The sequence below is a fragment of the Sciurus vulgaris genome (genome assembly GCF_902686455.1).
Source record: "Sciurus vulgaris genome assembly, chromosome: 17".
NCBI classification, from domain to species: Eukaryota; Metazoa; Chordata; class Mammalia; order Rodentia; family Sciuridae; genus Sciurus; species Sciurus vulgaris.
In genome coordinates, this window is record NC_136478.1 from 16822742 (window position 1) to 16844973 (window position 22232).

Sequence of the window (22232 nt, forward strand, 5' to 3'; positions counted from 1 at the left end):
TAGGTCGACAGTCAACATAACTTATTCACAATGAAGTTTTTTTGTTTTTGCTTTGTTTTGTTTAAGAGACAGGGTCTCAGTGGGCATGGGAGTCAATGCCTGTTAATTCCAGCAACTAGGGAGGCTGAGGCAGGAGGATTGCAAGTTCAAGGCCAGCCTCTGCAATTTAGGGAGACCCTAAGAATAAAAAGCAAAAAATAAAGGACTGGGGCTATAGCTATAGTGCCCTTGGGCTCAATCCTCAGTACTGGGGGGAAAAAAAGACAGACAAACAAGGTCTCCTTATGTTATGTTGGTTGCCCAGGCTAGCCTAGAATTCCTGGGTTAAGTGATCCTTCTGCCTCAGACTGCCAGGTAGCTGGGACAGGTGTGTGTAGAACTCTCTCAGTCCCAATCCCCTAGCTTTATTATCCTGTAAGCCTAATAGTTCATGCTGAACTATTTGCCACATCATGGTGATTTTTTTAGGAAGGCCTCTGTTACATTTCAGTAGGACCATGTTCCTATCTCACAGGGTATGAGATAAGGCAAATACAAGGTCTGAATACAGCCCAGGGCAATGGCACATGCCTGTTTCTCAGCTACTTGGGAGGCTGAGCTGAGGATCGCAAGTTTCAGGTCAGCTTGGGCAACTTAGGGAAACCCCTTCTCTTTAAAAAAAAAAAAAAGATATTTATACAACTGAAGGTTAGGCCAGAGCTAGGCCCATTGTAAACAATGAATAAATACCAACAATCACTATTCTGCCGCTCGTGGCAGACAGAACTTGGTGCATTTCAGATGCTCAGTGAACATTTATTGAATGTGCCTTATAAGGTCTATGGCTTATTAATCTCAGTGGGCTAATTAAAGAGAAACACTCTTTTCTCCCAAGAGGCTGGGGTGGGGCAATGACTGCCCAAAAGGCAAATTAGAAATGAAATTTCAAACCTTTTTTTTTTTTTTTTTGAGTTACTGGGGATTGGACCCAGGACCTTATGCCTGCCAGGCAAGTATTCTACCACTGAGCTATGTCCCCAGTTTCAAAAGTGCCTCACCCTCCATGCATGGCATGAGGATGACCAGCATCATGAAAGACAATGACCCTGTCAGCAAGGATCCTGACAGATTGGGTGGTAGACAAGGCAAGGACATAAACTTCGGTCACCACTGGGCTACAGGGGGTCAACTCTGAGATGAGGAACCTAGATCCTCTTTCCTTACCTCAGGGTACACTATCGTATTCTGTGGTTAGGAGCTCAGTCAGAGGTCAGATGATCTGAGTTCAAATTCCAGCTCTCCTTATCAATTAAACCACTTCAGCATGTGACTTTGTTCCTCCTGCCTCTATTTCCTCCTCTGTAGAACAGAGCAGTGACAGACCCTGTTTCCTAAGGGAATGGAGTGAAGGGTCAACGGCAGACCCTTAACACTGTGTCAGACACAGAATAAAAGCTCAATGAACATAGGTTGCTTATTCGGTACTAGAGAAGAAAATGAGACAGATTCAAAGTAGGAAATCAAAGGTTTGTAGAGCAGAAAGAGAAAGTCTGATTTAGCTGTGCCTGACGGAGGACACTGTGGGCAGAAGTAATTTCCATCAACCGTCTATCCCAAATACTTTCTGACAGAAGAGCCTGCGCTGAGCCGTGTCCACTAAAGAAATAAGCCTTATTGTTCTGGTCTCCTGAGCATCATTTCCAAAACACCAGCACCTCCTCCGCTGGAGGGGAAAGGGCACTGTCCAGCCAGGAGGCTGCATCAGTCCAATGGACTCGTTCGCATCACTTCCTCTTGGTGGAAGCCAGTAGATGAAAGGCATTTATCTGTCCTTCGGAAGAGATCATCTGACCCAGGGACAAGCTCTGGTCTCTGCCCAGCTTCAACTTCATTTCCTACCTGTGAACCCATGGAGTCTACAAGGCCTCAGCCAACCTGGCCACTTCCTCCTCAGCCCATGGCACTTATTCCTATCTCAGACTCCATCCCCTTCAGAGTCCCTGCCCCCTTAGGCCATGGGTGTAGGAAAGATACATAAGAAGGAACCATTTTATGGGGTTTACTGCTGCTGGGGATTGTACCCAGGGCCTCGTGCATGCTAATCACCCAATCCTACCACTGAGCAACACCCTGAGCTCAAGATAGTACCATTCTGGGGTTTTTGTTTTTAAAGAGCCGATGAGCAGGACATATGGCACACCCTTGTGATCCCAGCCACTTGGAAGGAGGATCACAAATCTGAGGCCAGCTTCAACACTTCAGCGAGACCCTGTCTCAAGATGAAATAAAAAGGGACTGGGGATGTAGCTCAACGGAAAAGTAACTCTGGCTTCAATCCCCAGTTTCAGAAAAAAATATTGCTAGGATTACAGGAAATGAAGAGCTCTTTGGAGAAGCAGGATCCTGACTCCCCCACTAAAACTTAACATATGGGAACCCAGATCCACAACTGATCCTATTTCCCTCTTTCCACTGGCAGGTGGGAATGTCCAAGTCAAATTTGTGGTCTGCTTTTAGCAGGGATCTAAGCTTACAGCAATCATTTTGTCACCCCCCCCACCTTCATCTTAACTTTGATCTTTATTTTATCCTTTGTCCATTTCCTTTACACCTGAGATATATGTGTGGATATTATCTATCTGGGCCTCCCAGATAAATATTATATTTAAAATTCTTCTTTGGAGTTAGGAATAAACAAAAGTAAAGAAATAGGTTCTTAATCAAGTCCTAAAAAAGGAGTATTGTTTTGGAAAGTCTTGGCTACAGAGGAAAGAGAATCCCTATTTCTGGGGATACCCAGATTCCCATTATGGGAATATGATGGTCTAGAATGGGGCAGGGAGAGTTCAGATCACCAGGTTCAATCACAGAAAAGGGTAAAATGGCCTCGAGCCTTTCGAAGTAGATTTCCTTGTCATGGTGGACTATGAGCAAAATCACCCTCTCAGGGCCTGTTTCCTCATCAAAAAGTGGCACCTGAGAGATGGAGGTGTAGCTCAATGGTAAAGCACCACTGGATTCAATCCCCAGTACCAAAACAGTAAAAATTAAATTAAAAAGACTGGAGATGTAGCTCAGTGGTAAAGGGCCCCTAGGTTCAATTCCCAATACCAAAAAAAAAAAAAAAAAAAAAAAAATTACAATTAAAATAACAAGCAAAGACAGAGTGACTGAGGAATCCTCAGCTTTATGACTAATTGTCTATTCTAAAATTTCAGGAGTGTATTTATAATCGAGTATCTAAAATGCCTTCTATGTTCAATGGATCTATTATCAAATCCCAGGTAGATTAATCATAAACCAACCTTCCCACCAAATGAAAAGCAACCTAACTTCCAGTCCACAGCAAGGAAAGTCCCGAAAGTTCTTAGTTGGCCCTACCTAAAGCTGAAACTGCAGCTGCCTTATCTCTATGGCGGATCTGTTTTCTGCTCAGCTTGAGTTTCATGCTGGCTTCTCCAGGACAACAGCAGGGCTTAATGGTGCGTTTTAATATTGGGCTGGGTAACTCATAAACTAGGGAGCTGTTTGCTCATAAATGACGCCTCAGACTACAGCCAAGTGAGTTAACTTGTCAAATCATGAGCTGGTCTGGATTATCCAAGCTACCCTCCTAGCTCCAGCAGCCTGAATACTGGAGAACTTGAATACAGTAGGTGACCAATGATAACTACATAAATAGAAGAATAAATGATGGGGTGACTGATGTACAGAGAGATAGAAGGAAGGCCCCGTGGCCAGCTAAGTTGTCCTCTCCAAATCCACTGGAACTCTGTCTCACATCTAGCATATTTTGCTTACTTATATTTGGTTCTTCAGGAAAACATGAGGAGCTGGGAGTATTGGTGTATGTCTGTAATGACAGTGACTCAGGAGGCTGAGGTAGGAGGATTGTGTGTTCAAGGTCAGCCTCAGCAAATTGGAAAGGCCCTAAGCAATTTAGTGAGACCCTGTCTCAAAATAAAAAATAAAAAGGACTGGCCACGTGGCTCTGAGGCTAAGTACCCCTGGGTTCAATCCCTGATACAAAATAGAACAAAAAAACTGGGCAAGCAGCTCGGTGGGTAAGCCACCTGCCTAGCATGCACCCTTGCTAATAAAAAGACCACATGGGAGTGTGCAGGACTCAATCCCCCTTCATCTCTTGCCTTGAAGGAGTCATTCCCACTTTAGACTGGTCCTTCTGTCCAGGACAGAGTCTTGACATCCTTTGGGGAAATTTACATTCCTCAGAAAAGCCTTGCATCCCCTTTGCACACACACACTTTCCACAACTTCCAGTGACTTCATATTCCTGCCTCCTTCTCAGCCCAACTGAGAATCACCTGGGGAGTGTTCTCAAGTCCCCCAATTCCTGAGATTTCTAGTCTCTGGGAGGAAAGGCCTCTTAAAGAGTGCACTTTAAAGCACTGGTGGGTCATACTCTAGCCCAGGTGTAGGAATAGTGGCTCTGGTCCCGTTTGCCCTGATGGGATCCAAGAACCTCCAATTTAAGCACAAGATTTTTAAATGTAGAGTCATAGATCCCACCCCAGATTTATAAATCGGAATGGGGAATTGGACAAAGCAGTTCATGGTTTTAATTAGTTACTGAAGTAAGTGTGTGTGTGTGTGTGTGTGTGTGTGTGTGTGTGTGTGTGTTGCTGGGGAATTGAACTCAGGGGTTCTCTACCACTAAGTTGGAGTATTAGGCTGAAGGTCCCCAAACAGTTGTTAATTAACTAATCAGCATTTCAAAAGGAGTCACTCAAGTGAAGGGGAGGGCAGGTGGCTTTCCCTTCCCTCCCGACTTCTGGGTCCCACTATCTTCCTCCAGTTCTCTGGCACCTTCTCTGGGTTTTCACTCTTCCAGCTGCCTAAGGACCCCCTGCAATGCCAGTGGTTCCCCTCTCTAACCCTCAATCTCTCCATCTGTAAAATGGGAATGAATCTGGGGTCGAAGGATTGTGGCCACAAAGGAATTCGAGGTGCAGCTCCCACTTCAAGACCCCTGTTCCTGGCTGTTCTTGGCTTTTTGGCCCCAGCAGGACCACCAAAAACTCTACTTAATCTGCTGATAGTTCTAGTCCCTCCCCCCTCACTCTCCACTGTAATGTAGATTCCAATCAGAGTGTGGAGGAGTGGGAATTGTCACTGACTTTCTTCACCACAATGTCCCCAGGGTCTGGGGGACACTGCAGGCTGGGTACAGGGTGGGCTCCAAAAGGCTGAAGGGTAATTTGAAGTTTTGGCCTCAGAGCCCGCCCCGCGCTAAGCTGAACACAGTAGTAGCTCTCACCGTGATTTCCCCTGCATGCGGAAAGCAGAGGAAGGAACAGTTTAAGCTGCTTTCTACCATTGGCTTATCTTTGGGAAGCAAATAGTTTGGGAAGGCAAGGGGAGAACATTACTGTCTAAAAGGATGGCCAGAAAGATGGCACCAACTGAGTGTGTGTGTGTGTGTGTGTGTGTGTGTGTGTGTGTGTGTGTGTGTGCGTGTGTCTGCCTGTTTTGAGAAGAGGAAGGACAAATCTGGGGAAAAAAAAAAAAAAAGGAGTTCAGGAATCTGGCTTCTTCTTCACTATAATGCACTGCCCCAAAAAGTCCCCCAAAGATGGAGATAAGCCACCCCCATCCCTGGGGACTCTGCTGCCACATCTCAGGTCCTCATCAACTACTCATTGAATAGTGCCAGTAGCACACCAGGCACCTTGCTAGGGTGAGAGGAGGATACTGATCCCTAAGCGGGAGAGGGGCAGAGGGTAGGAAGTGTCCTGACCTGGACGCTGGGGAGAAGATCAGAGAGTCCAGGAGCACTGACAGTTGAGTTAGCCAGGCAGGGAGCACAGGAAGGGCGGCTACAGAGGACAAAGTGTGCAGCAGGAGGCAGGAGAGCCTGGCAGCACCATAGGAACGTGAATCCATGGGCCCCACCTGGGGACAAATGGATCAGCGAGAGGACCCAGGCCTCTGCTCAACTGGGAACCTGAGCAGTCAGAAGCTGGGGTCCAAACTAGTAACCACCCAACCCCAAGGCCTGGAAGGAGGGGAAAGACAAAGGAAGACCTTGTAATAAACACAAACCTAGGCAAGGTGCTGTCCCCCTTTCTCCTGCCACTTCCTGCCCCTTGAGTCATGCACGCTGGCCTTCCTGCTCTTTTCAGAGGCTCTGCCCTGGCTGTTTGGTCTAGAACACCTTGCTCTGTAAAGCCACATGGTCTGATCCTTCCCCGCTCCTGGGTCTTTGCTCACAGGGTCCCGTCGGTCTTCTCAGGTCACCCCAATGCTCCCCAGCAATTCCTCATCAGACTCATTTTTCCTAAACATTTGTCACCAACACCACAAATGTTTTACACATCTTGGTTTATTGTCTGCTCCCTCTGACACACCAGAATGCTAATTCCAGCAGAGTCCGGCGGGGTTCTCCTCTGCTGTGTTCCCAGCCTCAGAACAGTGCAAATGTCAGTGAATGAATGAACGAACGCACTGGACCGAAGGCACTGGACCGGGCGGCCCCCTCTGGATGGGGCAGCCCCAGGGCAGGGAGAGGGAAAAGGACCTGCTGCTCCAGTTCTCCAGGTTCTCCAGGCTCTCCAGGCTTGCTCACATCCCTGCCAGCAGGCCCCACCCAGTGGCCACACAACTGTCCCTCTGTGGCCTTACGAGGGCTGTCAGCCCTGAGGTCAGGCCTGAAGGGTGAAGAGGGAGTGTCCTCACAGCCCCCTCACCTCATATGGTGACTCCAGAGTCTGAGGACCCCTTGCACCTCAGGTGCTGAGTCACTACCCACACACCCCCTTTTCATGTTCCTGGCCCCAGAATCTGCACGGGAGGCCCCTCCCTTCTGCTTTGGTTTATAGCACCCCCATCTCCACCAACAACAGAGGCTGCCTCCCCGCCCCCCGCCCACCCTGGCTTACAAGCCACTCCTCGCCCAAGGCCCAGCTGCTGGCTCCCCTGCCTCCCCTGGGGCCTGCCAGCTGCTACAGCCCACACAGGTCTGGCCCCACCTGGATTCTCAATGTGCCTATTGTCTGATAACTTGGCAGCTCAGCGTTTTCTACCACCCAGAACAATCTCTAACCCCTTGGGACAGGGGAAGGCTTGTGATGGGCACGAAGCACACAGTAGGCACTCAGTCGCTATGGTGAAAAGGAAAGCGCCTGTGGTAGTCTGAGATATGAAATGTCTTTCTCAGGTTAAAGAAAACGAGGGAAAAGTTCTACAGACTGACAAACTTTTTTCCAGGGCATGTTATAAAGGAGGAGCAGAGAGGCTGATTCATAGAACAATTCATGTTTCCATTTATGGAAAACTCCAATTAAAAAAAAAAGTATAAATTCTATAAGTGCATAGGAAAACATCGAGGGATTCACACAATTGTTAACGCAGGTCAGCTGAGCTGGCATTTTGGAAAACACTTGAATTTCTATTTCAATCATTATTCAGGCTTTAGTAATTATACATATTATTATATATGTATTATACGTATATATCCCTCCACCCTGTTGCCCAGGCAGGCCTTAAACTACTGGGCTCAAGTGATCCTTCAACCTCAGCTTGCTTGTAGCTAGGAGTATGGATTAAAGCCACTGCACCTGGTTACCAAGATTCAGGTTCACTTACAGAACTCATTTAAGCTTCATTAGAGAGACTGCCGCCTACATATCCAGAGAAGAGAAATATTCAGTGAGTTCCATGTTCCCAGCACCTATGATCAGCTGCAGTTAGTCTTCTTTCATGTACGCCCCTATCTCCTCACTCACTCCAAGTTTCTATCTTTATCTCAGTGTGGATCTCTAAGGGATGGAGAACCCCTGACTTTTTTTTTTTTTTTTTCTTTTAACATAATTACATAATTCTTATTATGAATTTTTAAAAAAATGCTTTCCTCAAGCTGGGTATGGTGGCGCTTGCCTGTAATCTCAGAGACTCAGGAGGATCCCAAGTTGGAGGCCAACCTCAGCAACTTAGGGAGACCCTGTCTCAAAATAAAAAATGAAAAGAGGTGGCGATGTAGCTCAGTGGTAAAACACTTCTGGGTTCAATCTCCGGTACAAAAAAAAAAAAAAAAAAAACCAAAAAACAAACTTTCCTCAGATTCTGTCTGTGGCACTTTTAGAGTTAACTGGTCTATCCTTCTCCCACCTCCCACTCCCACCAAAGTGATTATGAAAATCCTTAGGTGGTAGTTTGGAAAAGAAAAATAATAATAATTAAAAGAAACTCTGGCATGACTGCTTGTAAACTTAAGTCCCCAGACAGCCATTCAGATTTAAAATTGGGCCCAAGGGGCCCAGTCACACCCTTTAATTACCCAAAGGCCCAGAACTGGGAAAGGGCTGAGGGCTGCTGAGGGGGTGGGGGGGTGGCGCACACCCTACCATCCCAGGGACTGGGGAGGCTGAGAGAGGAAGGCCCCAAGTTTGAGGCCAGCCTCAGCAACGTGGCAAGACCCTGCAAGGACTGGTGAGGTCACTGGCTGTAAAGTGCCCCTGGGTTCAATCCCCAGTACCAAAAAGAGGAGGAGGACGGGGGGTGGGGTGCTGCTTGACCTGAGCTCAAGGTTGCTTTCCAGGCTCAGATGCAGAAACTCTCAGAAAGGGAGCCACTGACACAGGGAGGAGTTGAGCGGGTGCCTCTGGGAGACACACATTTTCCACGGCAGGTTCACTAGTTGCAGGACCTTGGGGTAGTTAATAACCTCTAGCAGCTTCTATTCATTATCTCAAAAAGAAATTGTCCACAGAGCACCTACCTCAACAGTGGGTGCAAGGTTTTAAAGAAACAAGATCATACATGAACACTTACTTTAGTACCAATATGTGGATGCAATGAACATTATGGTGCCAGGCAACTGCTCTACCACTGAGCTACATTCCCACAGAAACTAGGAAATTCTTCTTTTTTTGGTACTGGGGACTGAACCCAGGGGCACTTAAACTCTGAGAGGTCATCCCCAGCCCATTTTATATTTTATTTAGATAGGTCTCGCTAAATTGCTTTGACTGGCTTTGAACTGGAGATCGTCCTGCCTCAGCCTCCTGAGCCACTGGATTTATAGGAATGAGCCACTGCACCCAGTGAAACTAGGCAATTGCTAAGGCCTCTCCTAACCATGCCCCCAAAGAATGGATTTTTAAAAACACACTTTGTCTCTGAACTTAGTTTGAGACAATTCTAAATCTTCCTCTAGAGGGAGGATTATGAGGTCTGCAGAGAACTTGGCATCTATTCTTTGGTTGCTGCAGCCCCTGAGGAAGGGGCAGGAGAAGCGACCCTGGTGTGACCCCAAGTAGTTTAGAAGTCAAAATTGGGAAAGGCGCCTATTCAGAACATGCAGGCCGAGTCCTCTCACCTCCTCTCAGAGTTTTACCCCAGTCCTTTCTGCTGCCATTTCTGCCTATTTCCTTTCATTCCATTCTCCTTGGGACCACATGATACCCTTTACAAGTATTTAAAAGCATCTTAATTGGCTCTCAGCTTTCTCAAAAGGCCAGCAGCAAAGGTGGCTAGAGAATCAGTCATCCAAAGAACTCTTGGCCTGCGGATGGCTTAAAGGATCCTGGGAGGTGGGGAAAGAACAGTGTCACTGAACTGTTGATAGGCACAGTGGGAGTCTGAGCAGGGACTCCTGCAAGAACAAATTCTCAACTTTGGTGAGAGAAGCTGCCTGAGGGATTAATATTGATCCTCTATTTCACACTTCAGCAAACTCTGAGACCTAGTACCCCTCCCACAGGTTGTGGGAGGAATCTGTCCCCTGCCATCGGTAACCACCCCAGAGACTAAGAGACCACCATATCTGCAGACCCTCCTGCCCTTAGGATCTAATATGCTCTTGAGAGCTGGGGGGATATTTGACTAGTTTGTGAGAGGCCCTGGATTCTATCCCCAGACCCAAAGAAAGAAAGAAAAACATTGCAGGCAATCTCTAAGATACTACTGAGTGAAGAAATAATATACTCATGTATAATATGCTATCGTTTGTGTTATAAGTTGCAGTGCGGGGGGCATAAGAGTCTATAATCCTCATTCAAGAAACACTGGTACTTGGGCAACAGGAATTCACCAGAAAAGCACCAGATACAGATACGTAGCTGATGGCATAAGCTTTGGGGTCAGCAGACCTGGGTTCAAATCCCTGCCTGCCTTATCCTTGCTCTGTGGCCTAGGGCAAGTCAATAACTTTCTCTGAGGCTTGATATCCTCCTCTGTAAAATGGATGCAACGCTAGAATCAATTTCATAGGATGATGCAGCCACGTAGGTGGTGACGATCAGTTGACACAGATTGGCTGCATGATAGCACGTACAGCTGGCAGCACTTGAGATGTGAACACACCATCTGCCCTTGAATGGGTGCTGGGTCCAAAGGGATGGTCAAAAGGGATTTGGGGGGTTGGGGCTATAGCTCAGTGGTAGAATGTTTGCCTAGCACATGTGAGGCAATGGGTTCGATCCCCTGAACCACATAAAACTAAATAAACCAAGTTTAAAAAAAAAAAAAAAAAAAGGATTTGGGGAGGCCATGCAGCAAAGGGAGGTACCTCTCCTTCATCTTTAATCCTTCTCTCGGGCTCCTTCAGTCTTTTATCACTTACACATTTGTCATTCCGTCGACAGAAATCAAAAGCAGAAGCACCTAATAAAACCTGGGGCTTTTGCCAGGTACAGTGGTTGCACACCTGTAATTCCAGCAACTTGGGAGGATGAGGCAGGAGGCTTGCAAGTTCAAGGCCAGCCTCAGCAACTTAGTGAGATCTTGTCTCAAAATAAAAAAAAAGGGTTGGGAATATAACTCAGTGGTAAAGCACAGATATAGCATGCTCTGTCCTGGTGTCAATCCCCAGAACCAAAAGGAAGAAAAACTTTTTTTTTTAAAATTATTTTGAGAATCGAACCCAGTCTCACACATGCTAGGAAAGTGCTCTACAACTCCAATCCAGAAAAAAACAAAACAAAACTTCTTTTTAGATTTATTTTTTATTTATTTTATTTATTTATGTGGTGCTGAGGATTGAACCCAGTGCCCCACGCCTGTGAGGCAAGCACTCTACCACCGAGCCACAACCCCAGCCCCAGAAAAAAAAAATTTTAAGGAACGTTTGCTCTGTACAGGGAGCACTTTCTGAATGCTAACTCATCAGATCTTCCCCACAACCCTGAGATAGGAATTATATTTATTCCCTGTTTATAGATGAGGGGACTGAAGCACAAGAGGGTTAAGTGACTAGCTCAAGGTCAAATTTAGGGACTGGAATTCAGCCTCTCAGACCACCCTTCCCAGTTTATCCTCTCTGAAGCAGGCTCAGAGACTCATCCTGAAAGTCACAACCTTGACATTAAATCTCCTTTGAAACAAGAAATAAAACCCCACACCTGGCAAGTGACAGTGGTTTCTTTGGTTGAACAGCCTGCCAAGTATTTGATTCCTTAAGTCTTAAATACTCCCATGGTTCAGGTGAGAGGATTAGCAGAAAGAAGAAATGAAAACAAGAAACCATAACTAAATTTCAAAGTCCAAAGAAAAATCAGCACAATTTAAGTTTCAAAATCAAAGACCATGTGACAAGCCCTGAAACTCCCACTTTCAAGGTGAAGAAGATTCCTTTCTTTCTGTCTCAGTCTCAACCTGAGCCTGGGCTCCAATTAGACAGTAACTGGGATTATTATAGTTGAGTTAGAGGATTTCTGTTTTAGAGGGTGGGGTACTGGGGATCGACCAACCCAGGACCACTATCACTGAGCAACATCCCCACCGTTCTGCTTTTTATTTTGAGACAAGGTCCCTCTATTGCCTAGGCTGGGCTCAAATTGGCCATTCTCGCCACCTCAGCCTCCACAAATTCTTGGGATTAGAGTCCACGTGATTATATAGGCCTGCACAACTGTGCCCGGTCTGGAAGATTTCTTTGTAAATGCAGATTTAAAATAAGAAAGCACAAGGTCTAGGAAGTATACCCACAAATCCTATCATCTTCAGAAGTCAACTCTGCAAGCCTGGAAGTTTGTTGAGATGGTTAATGAAACCTCTGTGTGAACTTTACCAAGCCATCGCTGAACTCAGTCATCTCCCCAAACCTGCAGAAGAGGCTAGGAGGAAAGAGACCTAGGGCCAGTATCTCCTGGGACAAATGAGTAAGAGCTGGCACCTGAAGTACCTGTTACTCTGAAGGGTGATGTCATGGTTGATTCAACCTTTGAAACAGAATGACCTTCCCAGGAGAGGCCTCTCCACATTGGTGACTCAGGGCCCTGCCCCACCTGTCAAGAAGCACCCAGGTTATTTGTCCCACCGCTGACTCAAGTGGTGACGTTTTCTGATAGGAAAGCCACAACTTTTCCCACAAACAAGTTGGTCATCTTGTTCCCTTTTCAAACACTCCTACACAATTGTGGTGAGGAATCTGTGGGGGAGGAAGTCTGCAGTCTTTCAGAGTGCTCACCCTGGCTTCTTCCTGAGGAGCAGGTCCAGGACGCTGGTAGATCAGTGTCCGGAGTAAGACGACCTCTGCCCAAGAGGTCATGATGGACCCCCCACCCCTCCTCCACAAGAAGCCTGGGAAAACTAGAGGAGAGCCACATTCCTCCGGGGCAACATGCCAAGGGGCGGGCTGGCTTGAAAAGAGCATTAGATGCTGGTTTGCATCTGATACTCTTAAAAGAAGTGGTAGCATCAGCCTCAGGATTGTTCCTCTAGCAAATGCTACCAAGATGAACTGGGAAAATGTGGGAGGGTCAGTTCCCATAAGACTCAGTCTAACTAAACGACTCGCTTCTTCAGGCCTTTACAGGAACGTTATTCTTCTTGGGGATGACATCTCCCGAATTTCTTCACCCCACCACACATAGTCTTGATCACCCTTCCTTCCATAGAGCACCATCTGTCTGTCTGTCTCCTCTTGTCTTCTTCACTGGAAGTGATGTTCCAGCAGGGCTTTTGATCTGCTTGGACCCTTCTGGATTCCTAATGCCTAGAGCTACCCGGGGCAGTGCTCAATGTCAATCTGTTCAGTGAACAGACAAGCGAATGCCCCTGTCATCTGGAAGAACTGCTCTCCCTCTGAGATCTTCAGAACAGAAATCATCTATCTCTCCAACTGACTGACCACAGACCCACTTACTGGCTGCGTGACCTGTGCTGTCCACAACTGTCAGCTCTCATGGGGCGGTCATGAGATAGGAAGGAGACAGAGCACGGGAAGACCTTGACACATAAGTGCTAGTCAGGACGTTGCTGTTCACAATCAGAACAGACCTAGCACTTTTTTTCCTGCTGCCCTGGGCAATGGAAACCTGGGCCTCACACTTGCTAGAGCATTCTATTCTACGCTACCACTGAGCCATACTCCCAGCCCCACCAGACAATTTTTTTTTCTGGTTAAGTTTGCCTCAAATATCACGCAGGATGTACTTCTGTGTGTGGCAGAGTCGGGGAGTGGAACTGGGGATTGAACCCAGGGGCACTCTACTGCTGAGTTACATCCTCAGGTCTTTTTTTTTTTTTTTTCCTTTTGAGACAGGGTCTCACTAAATTGCCAAAACTGGCCTTGAACTTGTGTACACCTCTTTACCCAGCATGGGATATACTTATATTAAAACTTAGCCACTGTTTATTTGAAATTCAAAAGTAACTGAGTGTCTTATATTTTTATTTGCTAAGTCTGGTGACCCTACCCATTAGGCAGTGATCTTCCAGAAGGCAGGGTGACATATCTTACATAAAGATTTAAAAGTTTACCCCACAGCTCTCTCTCAATGAGTCAATGAATATCCAGTGGATGGGTTTTGGAGCTATGAGATTTTTATCCTGGCTACTATCTCATTAAGTCAGCCTTAAACTTTTACCTTTAAAGTTTAGGCATCCCAGGAACCCCCCAAAAAAGTTTCTGCATCTCTCACCAAGGTCCTTCTAGGTTCATCTGCAATGCCAAGAACTAGAAATATACCAGGTCTTAAACAATTAATAGGCTGTAGGAGAGAGCAGGTGGAAGGTTCTGGATATACCTGGGAGCCTTATTCAAGGAAGGTGTTGCCTGACAACAGGGAAGTGAACAGGTGGCCTGGCAGGCTCAGGTGTCTGTTGAGATTTTGATCTGGTGCTTCCTTACACCCAGAAGTGAGGGGTAGAAATGGCTCGTCTGACCTTTAGACTGCAGACTGCAAGCTGTTTTCTGACAAGACAATTTGGTAAGGTTACACCGGGGTATGCAGGGCTTGAAGACACTGCATAGTGCCATGCAGAAGCAGCACATGCTCTGAGAGCATCCCTTCCTTCTTGTGTGACTCAATAAGAAAGCCCATCTCAAAACAAAACAAAACAAAAAGAGACCCACCATGGTGAGTGACATGTCATCTAAAGGAAGAAGATCATTTTGTATAGACATGAGTATACATTCTCATTAATTCATTCAATAGATGCTTATTGAGCACCTATTATGTGCCAGGAACTGTTATACCACAAAAATCTCTGGCCTCTCATAGCTCACATTTTAGTGAGAGGAGATAGTGAACAGGAGAAATAAGCAAAATACACAGCACGTTAGAAGGTGAAAAGTGCTAGAGAAAAACGAAGCAAAAGAGGAGGAAAGAAACCTGGGGCAGGGATTACTATCCCAAAAAGGGAGTGAAAGAAAGGCCTTGCTGAATGGGGACATCCGAGTAGTGTCTTGCAGGACACAGAGAGTGAGCTCTGCAGATATCACAAACAGGTAATAACCAGTGCAAAGGTGCTGAGTAGATGTGTAGCCAGTGTTTCAGGTACAGCTGGGAAGCAAAGCGGCTGGGCAAAATAAATACACTTGCAGGGGATGAGAAGAAAGAAGGAGCCAGAGTAAAGGAGCCAGGCTGGGGGTGGGGGGAGGTGGCAGAAGACTCACAAAAGTCAGAGAAGACTTTTATTCTGTGTAAAATAGGGAATTCACCAGCAATTGAACCTGGGGCACTTTATCATTGAGCTATACTTTTTGTTTTACATTCTGAGGGTGGGACTCACTAAGTTGTTGAGACTGGCCTCAAACTTGTGATCCTCCTACCTCAGCCTCCCAAATCATTAGGATTTCAGGGTGGGACGAGCTCTAACTTCATTTTTAAAACCATCACTCTGACTGCTGAGTGGAGAATAGATTGTGTTGGGGGAGGAGAGGGACCAGGGAAGCAGAGAGAACAGGAAGGGGCTGCTAGGACCCTTTCTTTTGGGAACAGAGACAATATCTATGCATGTTTGAATGCCAAACCACAGAAACAGATGTTCTTGGTCTTGAACTTGCCCTGGTAAAATAAATCTGAAAAGCTTAAAGCTTGTTACAAGCTCTCCCAATTGCAAAGCCAGCTAATTATTATCTAGGACATGGTCAATTATCCCTCAAGGTCCTATGCCTGCCACCGTTTATGATCTTGCTCACAGGGAACAGAGTCAACCCTTCCAGGGAGGCCCCATTAAGACCTAATAGTAATATTGGAGCTCACAGGGGAATTGGCATATTCCCACTCTTTTGGGAGGGGTATCCTCTTCCTGGCTCAGAACCTTGAGCAAGTCCCAGTTGGAACATGAGTTTGTTTAAGACAACTTTCCTGTCTCTACTTCTCCAGTCATGAGTGCAAATTTTGGTAGATTTTTCTGGGACTCAGAAAGTTGTAAGACAGAAAAAGGAAGACAAGTGCTGTTCGCCTAGCATTCATTTCAGGTGAAGGTCAAGAGGTAAACAGACCAAGGCAAGAAAAGGACTGTAAGTTCAAGGCCAGCCCTGGAAACTTAGTGAGATCATTTCTCAAAAAACAAACAAACAAAAACGTGCCTAAGGATCCATGGGAGATGCAGGATTTAGTAGTAAGACATAAAAGGGTCGGATAAGAGTTTCTGAAGATAAAAAGTCCTGGGCTATAGTCCCAGCTCTGTCACTACCTGGCTAGGTGACCAGAAGCATGGTCCAACCTCTCTGAGCCTATTTCCTCTTCTGGAATGGAGAATAAGGACAGTTCCCGCCTTGGACCATTACGAGGATCAACTACACCGTCAGGTTGGCAAGGCAACCCCTGTGTTCATCCTCAGGCTTCCTCTTCTTGTCTAGGAAGGCACAGCTCCTGCTCCGGACTCCAGCGACACGCCATTTGGCACCCCACTTCCTTTTCCTAGAATCCCTTTCCCTTTTTGTGTCTGGCCAACGCCCTCTTACTCACAAGCCTCAGCAGATGAAACTGACCACTCCTGCCGCCCTCTGAACATTTTCCCACCTGCAGCTTTCTCAGAGTATACTGAAATGACCATCCAAGGGTCTCTTAAGTGGATATTTTTGCAGAACCTTCCTAAGGAGCTGTTTCTTTAGTTTGGTACACTGGCTGCTTCTCTGGGTTCCCCATTCCTAGCTCACCCACTTGGCATCCAGAGTACTCCGTGGTGTGGTCAGCTGTCTCCCTCTCTACCTCCTCAAAGGTGCCCTGAGATCCTTGGCCTCAGACTGGACAACCAAGTGCCAACTGCCCACACCCTGGGTGGCACCAGGTATTTCCTCATCCAACACCTCTGACCTAGCCCCTAGGGCTGTCCAGGGCAATGAATGGGTCACAGATATCTGGGGAGCTTTATAAAAATGCCAAGTCCAGACCACCCCCCAATTTCCCCTCCCCACGGAGACCATGTCTAAGTGAATTGCAAGAGGGAAAATCAGCATTTGCAGGTGCTCCAGGGGACTAGATGCTTACCCACAGGAGTGAACCACAGTCTCAGGGGCTAGGACAGCGCATTTTTCGCAATGGGAGAACAGACAGGTATCCTTAAGCATGAGTACTATGAGACACTTTTAAAAATCAAGTAGAACCAGACATAGTGACACATGCCTGTAATCCCAGTGGCTCGGGAAGCTGAGGCAGGAAGATCACAAGTTCAAAGACAGGCTCAGCAATTTAGCAAGACCCTGTCTCAAAATAAAATATAGGGCTGGGATGTGGCTCAGTGGTTAAGTTACCCCTGGGTTCAATCCCCAGTATCCCCAATACAAAAAAAAAAAAAAAATTCAAGCAGAAGCTGACAGGCCGACAGATTCAAGGTCATCCTGACTTCCCCACCACCAGACTCCTTATCCCACTCCTCTCGCCCCAACTCTAAACTTGTGGCAAATCCACTGCAGCCCACCCCAAGCACACTGCACAGTGGCAAATAAGAAAACTGCCACAGAATTCCCTTTTCCAGCAAAGGCACTCTGGTGGAGTCACTGTTTGCAGAGCGGTGTTTGCTTAACACAGAAGCAGGAGGGTAAGGAAACTGGTTTAGCTGGTTTGCTGGGCAGGAGGGAGCTCAGGGGAACTTTTGAACTAAGGGTATAAAACATGGGACAGTCTCAAATTCAGACAGCACGTGGCACCCCAGGGACTCTCCTATTTAATATCCATAGGGTACTTGACACACCACCCTAGGACAAGAGTGGGGATTCCCACTGTACAGATGAGAAAACCAAGGCTCAGAGGAGTATCTTGGCCAATGCCCCTCACTGGCAAGAGGCTTTACCTCAAGAATCTTTTAAATTGGGGGAAGATGCCACAAGGACCTTGGGAAGAAGTGGAGATGGGAGGAAGGAAAGGGAAGAGGAAAAGGGCAGAAAACACTGGAATTAGCATAGGCTGAGGCCTAGGAAAGGGAGACTTATAAAAAGGAAAGAAGTGGATGGGGATGGGGAGGACAATGATGTCTTTTTAACTGATCAAAGATGAAAAACACTTAAAAAGGACTAGCTGCCCTTCCACTTCTGGATTCCGATTTGAGGCCTCTCTTCTCTGGCCTCCACAGCTTTCAGAGGGAAGTATTGGGTGTATAGCTCCCCAAGGACACACTCAAGGCAAGCGAGTGACCGACTGTCCAGGCCGGCAGCCCTCACGAGTGTATTTAAGAGTTCCAACAGACCAGCTCCTCCCTGCCCATCTATAGGCAACCTGCAGGACTGAACCGAAGTCACAGAGTAGAGTTTGAGAGGAAAAGCGTAAGCCAAGGTAGTGAGTACTCATTCATCCGTCCATTCATTTGTTTAAAACGTTACCTGGGTGCCTTCTATGTCCCTAAGAAATTATTAGCTGCCATGTTGTTGTATGTTTTTTCTTTACATTCATTCTCACCTGCATTTATGTTCAGTCTTACCTGCTTTATTCATTACTAGAACCCTAGGTATAAGTTCTACCTAATGCTGGCATAAAACAGGCATTCACATTTGTCAATTTAATGAATAAATGTGGACACCCAGATACCCACAACCCAGCTGGTGCCAACTAATTATTTACCAAATATGAATTGAGAGCTGGAGATGTAGATCAGTAGTAGAGTACTTGCCTAGCCTGCAGGAGGCCCTGGGTTCAATCCCCGGTAAAAGAAAAAAAAAAAAAAAAAAAAAGAATGAATACAACAAATGTATATGTATAATTACACCCATTTCATAGATGAGGAAATGAGTTTCACGAAGTGACATCTGAACTCATATAGCCAGGAGCTGAAATTCAAACCAGGATCTTTCCTATACTTTTTCACTGAATCATCCTAACTCCATTCTTCTCCTTGGAAAGCCTCCTGTCCTGAAAGGAGAGGAAAGTGAGGCACAGTAGACACCCCAAAAGGCAAAGCCTGGACTGTGACAGGTGCCTCTTGGGGATTTTAGGGTTTTGGCAGCTTTTAGGAGATGGGGAGCTGATTGCTTCACAGTCTCTGGCTTATCTGGGGCTATACTTGGAAGGGACTGTGTAACAGACACCAAGGTGAGCATTTCGGAAGAAATAGTTTGCCCAGCCCAATAAAAAGCCCCAGTGCACAAACAGGGATTTCCACAAGCACCTGGCGGAGAGGGTGGGGTAGGGAATGGCAGTCAGTCTTCCTTAAATGGCCCTGCAGGACCTGGGGACTTCTCCGCCTCCACTGCTTTTGGAGACACAAAGGGAAGGGCAGGAGGCCCACTGGCCTCCTTTCCCTGTAATCTCTGCATCAGTCCTTGTCACAGACATGACTAATTGGGGAAGTGACTATAGGAGTGGGAGGGGTGGAGGAATGGGTATCTGATGAAGTGATCCCAAAGCAGGTTTCTATGTTTGCTTTTTAAAGTCCACTTGGTGAAGGGACCTGCTGTGGTTTGTACCAGCTTTCAGCACATCTTTCAGAAAGGAGGGGAAATGAGCCTGTTTAATCCATGCAGGTGGGTACCTGTCAATCTATCAAGCAGCCAAAGCTCAAACCCAAAACATGGCCCTGTTTGTCCAGATTGTAGTAAAAGCAAAAGAAGGAAACCATCACTTTAAAAGCCTGACAGCTTTTCTTTATTCCACCCCACATCAACTTAAAATTGTGCACTAGGCTAATAGCACTGAGATTCCAACATCTAATATCCTGGGTTTCTCAAACCAGTTTGTCCTAAGAAAAAGGAAAATAGCAACTCTAAAGAATCAATTTATTGGGGCTGGGGTTATGGCCCAGTGGTAGAGCACTTGCCTAGCATGTGTGAGGCACTGGGCTCGATTCTTAGCACCATATATAATAAGTAAATAAAATAAAGGTCCATTAACAACAAAGATTTAAAAAAAAAAAAGAATCAATTGAGGTTTTTTGTTTTTGTTTTTGTTTTTTTTTTAAACATTCTCCACTCTAGAAACTAGAGGAAAAACCAAAGGAATAAACTCAAGACTTTGATTGTGGAGTTAATCTCATGGGGCACAAGAATGACCCCCCACAGAACGTACGAAGTCCCCTCAGTTCAGTCAAAACCCTATTTGTGACACTTTAGCCACCAGTTCTTTATTTTGAAATTCCCAGGCAACAAATTCTCCACAAAGTCCATTTCTAAACCTGGTGCCAATGTCTTGTCCCTTTATTTCCCCAGACTGTCCAAAGAGAGCAAGGTCACCATTGTGACTACATCTTAAAATCACAGAGCCGATTCTGGAAGCCAGAAGTGTAATTTTACAAAAGGGCACTTCTGTCCTGGAGCAATCCTACATTCCACTGCTGCAAAGAGACTCCACTGCCCAGAATGGAGTTAAAAAAGTTAAAAGGCAGGAAAATTGTAGAGTGGAGTGGGTTCTGCAGTCACAAAAGGACCAGGAACCAGCCACAAGAGAAGCTTGTGGAATGTGCTTCTACAAAACCACCAGCCCCAGGTCACCCTCCACCCCCTACCTAATCAGCTTCATCTCCCTCATCACTACCTGCTCTCTGGGGTCCCCCATCAATACCTTGGTCCTCAGTCTACTTTACAAAGGACACTAGTTCCCCAAATACCTTCCTTCTTATTTCTTTTCTCTCTCTCTCTCTCTTTCCCTTGGTTTCTTGAGGGAAAGAGGAAGGGAAAGAAGGAGAGAAAGAACAAATGTGGATCCTTCAGCAGATTAAATTGGTTTTTGCCTCAGTTTTCTTACTTGCAAAATAGAATGGTTTCCACTCTCTTAAGACTAGTAGTAGCTGGGTGCAGAGGTACACAATCCCAGCTACTCAGAGACTGAGGCAAGCAGATCACAAGTTCAAGACCAGCCTCAATGACTTAGCAAGACCCTATCTCAAAAGAAAAAGAAAAAGGGCCGGGAATGTAGCTCAGTAGTAGAGAATTCCTGGGTTCAATCCCTGGGGGTAGGGCAAAAACAGCCTAACCCTCCCAGGCACTACCAAATGAACTGGCGCGGGAGTACAAAGCAATCAGCACTTGTGTTGGGACACCTCATACATGTGCTCACACACACTCCTGCTTTTCATTTCTAACCCCTGCCCTACTCTCCAAGTCTGGGTCAACATTCCTTCCTCCTAGAAGCCAGTTTTCACTGCCCACTAACACCTATCAGAACCCCCCAGGCCACCCATACCCTTTCACACCTCACTATGTCCCAAAGTGCATCTAAAGGGATCCTGGAATACTCAAGAACCTGCTAGAAGGTGCAGTTCAGAGGGCAAGGCTGGAGTGTCCCTAACCCTACATCTCAATTTACTCTTTGGGCAGCCAAGGCAGAACATCAGTAGAGAGTGAATAAGTCAATCACTGACCTACTCAAACATCAGACAGAAACAGCCTTTCTGATTCCACAGAAAGTTCCAGACACCGATGGGAAAGGCAAATACGGTTAATCAATCAAGCTGCAGTTTCTCTGTACAACGCACACTGTTGGAACAAATTCCAAAATTTAAGACAATAGCATGATTGCTGTAGATTTTTCAAGTGGTCAAAAACTAGAAGAAAAAGCTGAAGAAATCGCTCTCTTTGGAGAGTGCTCGCCTAGCATGCACAAGGGCCACGGTTCAAATCCCCCGCCCCTAAAAAAAAAAAATCTCTAAAAAAGACTAGAAGAATAAACACAGTGGAAGTATTCCCTCTAGGAGGAAATGTGGATGATTTCTCTTTAAAACGTATTTATTTTACTGTTATTACTGCCCAATCAACAAAAATCATGAGGAAGGAGAGAATGTGCTTTTGATACAAAGTAAGGACCTGGGAATTTGTGAAACCAGAAGAGAAACCAGCCCCTTCCCTTGCTTCCAGCCCAGCTGCAACAGTGAGTGGAATGAAGCAAACTCTAGATTATCACAGTGATAAGACCTGAAATACATTGGGTGTTTGTATGCATTTCCATCTGAGTCAGAGCTACTGTGCTTTTATTAAAAAAAAAAAAAAAAAAAAAAAAAGGAAAAAAATCCTTATTCTTTGGGGAAATAGTATCTGTATCAAAATGTTTTCATCACTATGAACAAAAGTCACAGCCCTGGTAACCAAGAGGTGGCTCTTCAGTCATCCCCCAGATGGTGCATAATGGGGCCTGGTTCAGATTCCTGCTCTGCTGACCCTAGGCAAGTGGAGTCACCCTCTGAGCCTCAGTTTGCTCATCTGTAAAACGGTAATACTCCTGTCCCACCCGGCAGGTTTTTGCAGTCTGAAATGATAAGACTGTCTCCAGTGGCCAGGACCATATGAGAAATACTAATGGCCTCTAAGTGCGGCTGCCCACCTCCAGCCCTATAAAGTTAACCAGACAGGGCTCAACCGCAATAAAAGTTTAGACCCCTACATTCGTGTAAATTCCAAGGGGGTGCTTGAGAAAGTGGGGGAGGGTTGTCCACTCCACCCCAGAGGTGTGGAAGTGCAATTTCTAGGCACCTTCCCTACCCCTCCTCATTCTGCCCAGGGACACCAGCGGTGCGCCCTCACCTCTGCCCAGAATGCGGCCTCTCTCCAGGTGCCGCCGGGGCACTGTGAACGTGTAGCTCTCAGCGCTAAAGCCGGGATGGCAGGACTTCGGTTCCTGGCAGAGCCATGATGAAACCTG

General features: G+C 46.3%; 1 protein-coding gene across 1 annotated transcript in view; it reads right to left on the bottom strand.

Moving 5' to 3' along the window:
- Nucleotides 1–22232, bottom strand: part of CDH1 (cadherin 1) — a 73970-nt gene that overhangs the window by 50733 nt on the left and 1005 nt on the right. The window contains exon 2 of the mRNA XM_079116852.1: nt 22115–22229. Coding sequence (XP_078972978.1) covers nt 22115–22229 — 115 coding nt within the window. The remainder of the gene's footprint in view (nt 1–22114; nt 22230–22232) is intronic.